Source organism: Temnothorax curvispinosus, unplaced genomic scaffold, assembly GCF_003070985.1.
Source record: "Temnothorax curvispinosus isolate PA1 unplaced genomic scaffold, ASM307098v1 QBEX01015145.1, whole genome shotgun sequence".
NCBI lineage: Eukaryota > Metazoa > Arthropoda > Insecta > Hymenoptera > Formicidae > Temnothorax > Temnothorax curvispinosus.
The window spans coordinates 208867-220408 of record NW_020224925.1 but is presented as its reverse complement, the minus strand read 5'-3'; the positions used below and the strand labels follow the sequence as shown (position 1 = coordinate 220408).

At 35.5% G+C, this 11542-nt stretch overlaps 1 protein-coding gene and 1 non-coding gene across 2 annotated transcripts; both read right to left on the bottom strand.

The window, feature by feature from the left end:
- Positions 1-727: 727 nt before the first annotated feature.
- On the bottom strand, positions 728-6361 carry LOC112465357 (alanine--glyoxylate aminotransferase 2-like). Its single transcript, XM_025032871.1, has 9 exons — positions 6255-6361; positions 4422-4519; positions 4199-4317; positions 3836-4070; positions 2510-2603; positions 1949-2157; positions 1603-1828; positions 1121-1519; positions 728-920 (listed from the first exon to the last, which is right to left on the bottom strand). The coding sequence occupies exons 2-9, from the start codon at positions 4484-4486 to the stop codon at positions 813-815; spliced, it is 1455 nt and encodes a 484-aa protein (XP_024888639.1). The 5' UTR covers positions 4487-4519; positions 6255-6361; the 3' UTR covers positions 728-812.
- Positions 6362-9702: 3341 nt separating this feature from the next.
- Trnas-aga lies at positions 9703-9784 on the bottom strand. Its single transcript has one exon. It is a non-coding gene; the product is annotated as a tRNA-Ser (tRNA).
- Between the last annotated feature and the right edge of the window lie 1758 nt (positions 9785-11542).

Genomic DNA, 11542 nt, shown 5'->3' with positions numbered 1-11542 from the left:
TTGCATAAAGCCGAATAGTAACGAAGAAACTTGACGCGAGCGCGAGCAAGCATAAAGAAATTTGTTTTAATGGGTATGCGAACGGCACCAACATGGCGGCACTGTGTGCACTCATTGATGTAATTATTTATTCGTGCTTGCTCACGTCCGCTTGCTTGACCTAGACTATTGCTTTATACAAGCATATAAAGATAAACTGAAAGACATGTACCAAAAGCTAAACAAAGAATTATATAATTTATAGAATGAAGGTGTTTAAATAAAACAAAATTGAATTTAAAAAGAGAAGTGTAGAGAAAGAAAAACACGACCGTTTAAGAAAACAACTTGCTTTAATAAGTGTTCATGAATCATTCGTATTTCTTCACAATTGTTTATTCGAATGGATTTATTTTATTATTGGTTCATTAATAAAAGAAGGAAAAAATTAAGATAGAAAGAACACATACAGTAAATTTAAGGTAGAATATTAAAGAAACCATATATTTCAGGAATAAACAATATACTGGAATACAATATAAACATATATATTTCTTTTTATATCAAAATAAATTTTATTTTGTTAGGGAAGGTTGAGATTGATAACCTTCAATTATATAAAAATGTATTGATTTTAACATATTTTTTATAACATCTCAATAATATATATATATATTGTCTTATTTTACTAAAATAATTCTATTTATGTATATTTCCGAGTTAATTATATAAAAATATATATCATAATAAGAAATAATATTTATCTTAAAAGTAATAATACTTTTTTTATATAAAACTATTTTAAATTTGCAATATTTGTACGAGATACGTTATTAATTAGCGTGAACAAATAGTGACTTTCCGCTATTCACCGCGGTGCTTCTGTCGACTTCTATGGATGAGATCGTTGCTTTGATGATAGTTGTAGTAGTTTCCGGTTCCTGAAACACACACAATTATTAATTATATTATTTTTTAAAAGTCACGCATATTTAGTACAAAATTTTAAGAATTTATTTTGCTTTAGATAAATTTTTTTTACCATAATAAAAAAATAGTATTTTCTTGATACTTTATTTCGGTAAAGACTACTGTAATCGCTAGCGTGTCTAACAATAAGTAAACGCAAAATGCTAATCACCTCGTCGAAATCGATATCGACTTCTTCGAGCACTTCATCGAGAACGGATACGAAATGATTGGCGTTCTCGAGTGTGAAGACCATCGGCGGCTTCAGTTTCAGAACGTTGTTGTCGGGCCCGTCGCTGCTGACAAGAATCTTCTTCTCCTTCATCCTAGATACCACGTGCTTCGCCTCCGCCGTCGCTGGTATCTTCTTAATTCTGTCGCGCACTAATTCGATGCCCACGAACAGCCCAGCGCCGCGCACGTCGCCGATAATCCTCCGTCGCTTCGCCAATTTTTTCAATTCCGCGATCAGATGATTGCCTACCTTCAAGGCGTTCTCCTGAAGGCCCTCACGTTCTATGACTTCCATCACTGCGTTCGCCACCGCGCAGGATACGGGATTGCCCCCGTACTGAAATTACGCGGAATATCTTTTGTTATAAACATATTTTCAGCAACTTCCAAAACGCTGATGTTAATAACATCTAAACTAACCGTGTTGAAGTATTCGATTCTAGTATCGCAGAAACTACGCGCGATTTCTGGCGTTGTTATGACGGCCGCAACGGGATGACCGTTGCCCATGGGCTTGCCCAATGTGACTATATCCGGCACAACGTCCTCGCCGTACAATTGAAAGGCCCACATGTGAGTGCCGACTCTGCCAAAACCGACTTGAACCTCATCCGCAATACAGACACCTCCTGCTTCGCGTACGTGCCTATAAAATCAATTTTTTTCCATATTGTCATTTATATATTTATTCTAGCTTTATGGTCTTCTATATGTATGTAATACGTATCTATAAGTACGTATTAAAATAAAATAGTTTCTTATATACCTGTATACATTTTTAAAATAATTTTGCGGCGGCAGAATCTGCCCACCGACCGATATGAGACTTTCCGCGATGTAGGCGCAAAGTCCACGTCCTTGAGCCTTGATGTCCTTGCAGATTTGCTGTACATCTTCGGCATATTTAACCCCGAGATCCTCGTCAACGTAATCGGTGGCGCGATATTTCCCGCGGTACACGTCCGGACAAGGAGCCTGAAAGAGAAAAGTAGCGAAATATAAAACATATGAAATACATATTCCATTTAACAATATAAACGATATAAATATGATAAACATGATTTTTTCACAATCAAGAAATAATCTATATAACAAAGAAATTATAGTTATTTTAATGATAACAAATTTTACTGTAAGATTAAGTCTTCAAATCTGTTGTCAGATTTTTTGTCTTAAAATTTTATTTTTCTTTATAAGGCTATCTCCGTGCCTGTCTTATTGATTTAAAGTTTCTTGAGAAAAAGAAAGATAATTCATATGCAATAAACAGAGACAATTTCATATCGTTATCAATAATCATTTACAAAAAGCATTTATAATACTTTACCACGTGCACCCAATCCTTCTTGCCGGTGCCGTTAGGCTGGTTGAATTTGTACGGCGAGATATCGATTATCGTGGTCAAATGTCCGTGATAAGCGCTAAAAGCAGAAAGATAAACGTGAACAGAAATTTCTTCTCTGGCCGTTACGTTCATCGAAATTTAAATTCTTCGAGGCACTGCAAGGCTACAATGTAGCTCTCTAAGAATTATTCATTATTATTTAATAAGTATTATTTTACTAAGTAAAGGCAGTCCCTGAAAATGTAACTTTTTTTTTTAGCTTTTTCCCATTGTTGCCGAAGACGCTCAATGACCCCACCGTGGCTACGATATTCGCATTCGTGTCCGTGTAGTTGCCAAGGGCTACTCACTCATAAACTCGAGCAAAGACGTGAAGTAATTATTAATTCGTGTGCCCTCGAGCTGTCCTGAGCTATCAACGTCGATAGAAAGACAAAGCATAAAGTCCACAACTGCTTTTAATAATTAGAGCACAAGTGCACAAGCGCGTTATCGTTATCAGTTTTCTAGTTCTAGTATAAATTCATCGGTAATAATTACAGTATTATCTCAATGTTTTACGCAACTTTGTACAGTTTTAGAATTGGCACTTAACTTTAACAAAGTCGCTTATGTGCTAGAATGCTAGATGTGACTTCGCTTTGTCTTCACATTTTACATTTACTTTAAGTTTACATTTTCATTCAAAACATCGTCTAGCGTTTGTCACTCTCTTTCTCTCTGTCTTTCTTTCTGTCTCTCTCGGATAAGTCCAGTCCAATATTCGGCGACATCGTCCTCACCGATAGAAGGCGAAAATAAATATAGATTATGTATCATACGTGTTGGCACGTACGTCGGTCGTGAGACTTACGCCACCTAAAAACAGCGACAAGATCTTTATGCTGGCGAATTCTATTTTCCGCCGCGGTGAAAAGAATCAGATGTCCACATCCGATTTGCCCGTCTGGTACGCTCGATCTCGATTGCCCAAAAAAGCGACGTGTTTCCGCGTCCCTGTCGATTTAGAGCGGTAAGAAGCTGCAAAAAAGACAAATCGGTCTGATTAGTTCGGCAGTGAATTTTCTCATCAGTGTTTGTTCACAGCCTGAAATATCCAATATATTTTAAGCCAGATACACACATGCGGCACATTGCTTACGTCGAGGAGATCCGAGTAGGAAATAATGGAAGTTCATTCCATATTCGTCTCGTTAACCGACGGAATTTTCGTGACGTAGCGCGTGGAACTCAATAATAGAATGTTATAAAAATATCGCACACACAGAGAGTATTAATTCTGGTAGCCTGATGAATGGTAGAACTTACTGGTCCAGTGTAATGACATCTTTGTTCTTCGTGTGCGTCCGAGCGAGACGAAGAGCAAGATCATTAGCTTCGCTCCCGGAGTTCACTAGGAAGCAAACGGACAGCGGTTCTGGCAGAAGCGATGCCAGTCGACTCGCGCATATCACCAGGTTGTCATGAAGGAAACGATTGTTCGTGGATAGCAAGGCCATCTGTTCCTGTCCAGCTCGTACGACGTCCGGATGACAGTGACCGACTATAGGGAGTCAAATTATATCGATATATCGATTAAAAGCTATGTTACATAAAAAAAATCTGCAATTAAGACCAATGAGGCTTAACAATGACGAATTATCTAATATTTAAGAACTGAAAAGTACGTACCATGCGCAACGTTATTTATGCAGTCCAAGTATCTATTACCCTTCTCATCGTACATGTGTTGTCCCTCAGCTTTTACGATTTTTAACGGATTTGATTTGTAAAACAGCTTGCACGATTGTCTAGAATAAAAAAAAATCGTCATGACACAATTTTATTTGTTTAAAATGCATTAGAGCCAAGAACGCCTCGTGCGCTTGCCATTACTTGTAAATGTGTTGCTTACCCGATATAGCGATCGCGAAGCCTTATGGTGTCGGATTTTGGCATCTGCTCTAAAGATTCCGCCATAGTAGAGAGTCTGGTGGAACTTCCTAATTACACCTATAAGGAAATAACAACAGTACAAAAAATTTAATCATTCAACGTATCATATCGGCAAACATATAATTGTAATGTAGATATAGGTACTCGGTACATTTCCATCACAAAGTTTTCTAACAAGTTTGTAAATCGATCATGTTCTTATCAGAATAAATAAATTATAGTCAAAGTAACGATAAAAAGATAAAAAATTTTATCGCGATAATCTTATATAGCATTTTTTAACTTTTTTGATGAATACGTATAATTATATTGTGACGATTGCATCGTCACATTTCCAACCGACATCTCCGACCAATATTTTAGCTCATCTTGTAAATACACGAAAACAGACGAAAATTATATAAATAAATACATATAAAAGCGACAATAATAAATGGACGGTTAGCGCAAACAATCACTTTGGAGTAAACAATCGCGAATCGGTTAATTAAGGTTTCTTTCTATTTTCGCCAAATTACAAATTGAATTTTATTTTGCAGCGCGGCGCGATGCACATCGCGATCCGCAGCATCCGATGACCGTGTGGTCACTTAGAGAAGCGACCACGTGGCAAATTAATGTGGAAAGAACTTTCTTGAAAAAGGATTAAACCTTTCGAGAGACTTATTCAGCACGGTGCCTTTTAGGAAAGAGCTGGTCCAGAAAACAAGAGACTGTTTCGACTGTTATAGATTAATTTCTTGATCCCAATTTGATATTTTCTTCAAGAGTCATTAGTTATTGCAATTTTTTAATTATTATCATATATCTTTCTAGCTGAGGCTTAAATTAATTAATTAAACTAAAATACTGTTAAATTAAATTTTACATAAAGTTAAAAGAAAATTAGTTATATATATTCATTGATTCCCTAAAGTAGAAAATTCTTCTCTTTCAATCGTTAACTGAAGATTACTATTGATTTGACATTTTCGTTAGGAAAAGAATTTATGTGAAACTTATCAAATTCGTTCATTGAAGAATAACGCCGTGGTGTAAATGGCGTAATCTGTGTAGTGAAATTGATAAATATCTGTGCATTTAATGATATAGGCATCCGAGGAGTAATTTTCCGGTGCCCGATAAGCGCACGTGATTACCACGTGCAAGTAGTATTTCCGTACGCGCTTGACCTCGCATCTCATTTGCAGAATGAATCTCGAAGAGAATAATTCGTCATATTGGTTGCCACTTAATGTTCTATAATTATTTTTAGCAGCATTTTTAAAACGCACTGTGTGCAAAGTAAGTCTATAACGTATAGTAATGCAAGTGCGACGATTTTAAAGGTAAAATTTTAAATGCAAATTTGCGAGTTTGCGATTCATCAATCTGCGATAGCAAATGCTAACGAGAGATTACTTCGTTCAAAAATTATTTGCCGTGTTCTGAAGTTATAATATTTTAATTGAGAAGAAATATAGATTCCAAATGGATCAAAAGATCCATCATTAAAAAATAATGAACAAGAACACCCACTCTGTTGCTTTTTTAAAATAGACATCAGAATAATAGATAACAGAAGATAGTAAAAATTTAAAAAAGGGTTCAATACGATATTGTTTTACTGAAAAAATTAACAATTAATAATAAATACAGAGAAAGGCAAAATAGTATTTACATGCTAAATAACTTGTCTATTATGAAAATTTCAAATTGCAAATAATATTGTTTTGCTAGAAACAGCAATAATTAATAATAAATAAAAAAAAGGACTTGTGCGCGATCCGCATGCGATCACCGGCAATCGTACCTGATCTCGTAGTACAACGGTGAATCAACGTGGCCCAACGTTGATCCGAGAATTTCTATTCGATTACTGCGGGTGCTGGCGAAAATACTATGCTGCAACCTGTATTATACAGGCTGTATATGTCATATATAGAGGGAAGAGTAAGCCGGCGGGAGTAGAAAAATACGGGGATGCGCACGCGTGTCGGACCAACGGCTCTCCCTCCATCATCGACACCCCACTTCCCACGCAGCTTTGTGCGTCACTCCGAGCGCCGATTATATTCATTTCAACATAGTCTTTTTTACTGAACACAATTACATAATAAAGCGATTGCCGATATCAATTCAATAAATATCTTATGTTTCGAAATTAATTAAAATTAAAATTAAATATTAAAGAACAGTTAACTTGTTTTGCTTAAATTTATCATTGTACTAGTATCACAAAATGTATTACAAAAATGCCAGTTATTGTACGAATTAAAAATGATAGTTAAGGTTTAAGGTTAAAAAAATAAAAGCAATCATTTTCTTCGCGATAGGCGTCAATATTTTTAATCTTGTAAACAGGGTGATCTTGCTCTTGATATTGAATATCGAGAAGAAAATTTGACAAGAAAGACCGTTGATGTATATTTTTATTTTGCCAATTGCGGGTCAGATAAAAGCAAAAATGAGATGAGAATATTATAAATAGAAGTGTAATCAAGGTAGAGAGAAATTGAAATTTCTAAGCCGTATTTATTAGCTGCTTCAATACGTGGAATATCTTTTCGAAAGATTCCTGAATTCTCGAGAATATTCTCTCTCGTGACTTCGGACTTTTATAAAGCCGCGAAAGATATATTCATGCATGGTCCATGTTTCGGGCGGCATATAAATAGGAGCCACGGTTAGTACTGCCAAAGCCACCGGCAAATATCGTGGTCACGATAAGGAAAGCCACGTGCGGCACGCACGTTTCGACGATGATAGCGATACTCAACACGTGATACGCGCTATCGGATAGGTAATTTAAATGACAATAGCAATCTCGCGATACGCCGCGATATCGCCCGTAGTAAACATAAGTCACGTTTGCGCTCGATTACAAATCTTCCACTGTGCGCGGGCGTGAAGTCAGCAATCGTCGCTGCTGTCTTTAAGGGAGACGTATCTGCAGAAGCCATTGACATTTATGTGGCATTTTATTTCGCTGATGAATCATTGCCTAATAACTCTCAAACGAAATGGTTTGTTGAGTCATGGCAATTAACATACCTTCGTAGAATAACACGATATAGTCCACCGTTTAAGCAAACTATAATGATAGTAATTATGATGTATTTTAAGTTATCTTTGTGTAGAAACTTTATTGCTTCATATTTTTAAAATAGTGTTTTTCCAATGGCGATTTATCTCATCGTTATCCGTCTTAGATATTATTATCTTTATAACTTTATTTCGTCAATTATTTATGTCAACCCCACAAGAAAACCCGATTGATTACATGACGATGAAAAGAGACTTCAAAAAACCCAAATGCTTATCGTGCGATATCGCAGACTGACGCCGCGCCAGTTGCCGGGCGTATTTCTGCAGTGTTATTGGTGTCACAAATCTTAAACGAAATGCAAATTGTAAATTGTTTTGCAAGATTTTATTGGCCGAATGAAGCGCAACATCCGTACTCTTAACAAATAATTGTTATACTTGCGTCACACAGTTCGTTCTATATACGTCCTTCATGAGATAATATTCTATACAAGTGGGACTTATCTCTTTTAGTTAACAAATAAAGCATTTATAAAATCTAACATCTTTTGATCAATTTATTTTTGAACGTCTTATCGTGATTGAGCTAAAAAGTAGCACACATATTCGGATATTAGATACCTATAAATAATATTCTTTATCTTTATCGCGTGTTTTTTTATCTTAATATCTTACAAATTTCTTATACAGTTTGGAGATAACTTTTCCTGCACAAGAAATAAAATAATTTCAAAGCATTAATTTAATCATTTAATTTTACAATAATATAATTTAATCATGTGGTATTATAATTGTATTGAACAACTTGTTCTACAGTTACAATTCTAAAACACATGTGGAGTCCGTGCACGCAAAAATGCGATAAAATACATAAATCCGAAAGCTTGAAGAGCCGTCTGCCTTTACGTTTCAATTTAGCCTCCGTCAATTTACTGCTGATCTCGGGAGTAAAATATGCCTTCGAGATATCCACCTTCCCGTTCTCATTTTGGAACTCGTGCTTGGCCGAGTTGATGAATCTTCTCATGAACTCGAGGGACGAATGCGGGTGAAAGCACCTCTAGGGTAATCACGTCAAAGAGCTTTTGATCCCACAGGTGTCCGCTGTCCGTCCGACGTGCTTTTGTTCGAGCCGATTATCAAAAAAGGGGCTTCGGCATGTGCTTGGGACGGGATATCAAGCTTATGGCGTTCAGTTCCGCGTCAGATATCGTCGTTCGCATAAATGTAAATCAGCAGAGTGCGGGAAGAAGCGAAATCTTCCGGGTGGAACCCGAATCTTATTAGTCCTTCAGAGACAAAGATCCCGGGCGACGACGCGACGTCAAGCAGACGTTGCGCTCCGTCATAGATATCGTATCCTAATAATTACATCCTGGCGACCAATCGATCGTAAGATCCCTTGGATCGCTCGGTCAACGTGTAAGCTTCCTGATAAAAACTTGAACGAGTGACGTCCATTGCGACGAAAAGATACGAAATAGCACTTGCAATCTTCATCGTTTCGTCGCCGATATTTTCTCGTTTGCGTGATTAAATACGTCGCCTGTCGAATAGGAATGGAGAACGCTGGTATTCCTAGGTACGCATGCACTCAAGTGATATGTCGGAGGTCGAGAAGCTATTGATTCGTTATTATTCAATTGGTCGCACAGAGAAATAGCTACATAATAGCTTTATGTAAGGGCATTATGGGGTATTATGGAGAACAGAGTACGCGATTACGCGTAAATCATCTGTATATTGATTTTATCTATAATTGCAGGCAGTATCTTTTATACGAAATTATTCTATTTTGAATTACTGATAATGAGAATCATACGTATTGCTTTTTCGTAATTCATTACCATTTTCCGTCTACTTACGATTGATCACAGTTTACTTGTATCATCGCAATTTCCTACATCCTCTATTCCATCGTTATCGATATAGATACGAATTATCTGGATTTGGAGAAAAAAATATCGATAATTGATACGGCAAACACGACACACTGGCGCAATCGTGCACTCGTAACACAAATATCTCTTCAGCATTGCGATATCGGTTACGAAATAGACTTGTATCATCGCACTGTAATTTATATATCTCTATAATACACTTGTGAATTATTCTAAAAAAGATAAATATTAAATAATAGCTATTTAATATTCATTCGATAATTGTTGCGTATATATCTATTCGATAGAAAAAAAAAAAAAAAAAACACCTTTCGCAGTCGGTAGGACTCGAACCTACGCTCCCAGAGGGAATCTGATTTCTAGTCAGACGCCTTAACCACTCGGCCACGACTGCTACGAGTGGTTTACGCCATTTTCATCATTTCATGGTGAGCCATACTTATATTTTTTAACAAAGGTACTTATATTTCTTTTTTTATACATAATATGCGTATTTTCTGGTTTAATATTTTATGAAAACGACAAAATAGAATCTTTTACTAATAAAACTGTCTTATTGCCTTACAAGCAAAACAAATTTATTTCGCAAAGAAAAAACAAAGAAATATCAAATGAAGCTCAAACAAAATCGTTGCATGAAGAAAGTAACTTTCTTCGTCATCTTTATTATCTTTATCCTTTATTACTTTTTTTGGTGATGCATTTAGACGCGAGAATGCGTGTCATTATTTTCCGAATGGTGCCGAGATGAACGAAGATATGCACATATACGAGATGCAGATGATATCTTCTTGATCCTTTAAATAACGTATATATAGTTTCTGATTTCATGTTTTATTCAAACGATAAAAGGGAATCTTTTAATAATAAAAGTAGCATAGAAATACGGATTCAAGCCATGTGGCGTTCAGGGGCGAAACTGAAATGAGAGGTGAGTTTGTGGGATAACAGTAAGGTAATGCCGGTAAGAAGTGTAGGAGGGAATCGGGAGGAGGGGTAGATGAGGTCTTTCCAGATGAAAATGGTGATAAGGACCTGCCGCTGATCGGAGTGTAAAGGAGATTTTTGCGGCACTCTTTTGACGTCGTATCTGGCGATATAAATGACATTTGGATAAATAAGAGTATTATTATTTATTCAAGCAGTATTATTAAAATAGTAATCTCTAATAAAAGAAAAATCTGTAAAAATTATTTTATTTTTATATTACTGAAAAATTTAATTTTTAATTTTTCTTCTTCTTTTATTCTTTGCCAAGTAAAGTTCGTAGACCAAATATATCTTCGAAGTTCTACTTTCAATAAGTGTCGTTGTCCTTGCGATGTAGAACCGCCTATGCAACTGGAACCGCTGCATTATCTCAATATTTTTAAATATTACCATCTGAATTGAGATCGACATAACGATGGCTGAAAACAGTTAAATGTTAAAATTGAAATTTTTTAAAGATAATATTAAAAATAAAATGGTGAATATATGTATAATACTATATAAATTTACTGTGCAATAAAAAAAAGAAATATTAAATAAACCTGCATAAAATTGCACGAGGAACATAAACTTCATTATTATTTTTATTATCTTCATTATATTTATTATCTCTTTACTATCTTTTATTACTTCCTTCTTATTTCTTTGGAAAATTCAGACGAGAATGCGTTGCATCGAAATATTTTCCGGACGTCGAGGTGAGTTCAGATGGGTGAAGAAAAAAGGATGCGGGGTGTTGATCAATTTTAAAGTGTTCTATTAAAAGTCACGCAGAACACATTTGATTACATTAACGATCGACGGATTCATAAATAGATCCACTCCACAACATTCACGATTACCATGCCGTAATAGCCATAATAATAAGTACCTTAGCGGGGAATATAATGACAAATTTTATATATATATTTATGTATATTTATATATGTATATACTCTTACGCGTGTTCCGTAAAAGAGTAAGCGACAGTGGCCTCGTTCTTTTTGTTGGAATGCGACGAAGCCACCTTGACGCAATTATAATCTATAACAATACATCCACGACGATGTAAAATTGTACATTTGAATATATATATATATATATATATATATATATATATATATATTTATTTATTTATATTTATATTTATAGTATATATTACACACGCGTAATGCCCTTACGT

Excerpts from the sequence above, each read along its gene's own strand:
- LOC112465357 (XM_025032871.1), bottom strand. The coding sequence starts at position 4,486 with ATGGCGGAATCTTTAGAGCAGATGCCAAAATCCGACACCATAAGGCTT. Across the intron at positions 2,158-2,509 it reads AGAAGGATTGGGTGCACGTG|GCTCCTTGTCCGGACGTGTA; the intron begins GTAAAGTATTAT and ends TTTCTCTTTCAG. Across the intron at positions 1,520-1,602 it reads GAATCGAATACTTCAACACG|TACGGGGGCAATCCCGTATC; the intron begins GTTAGTTTAGAT and ends GCGTAATTTCAG.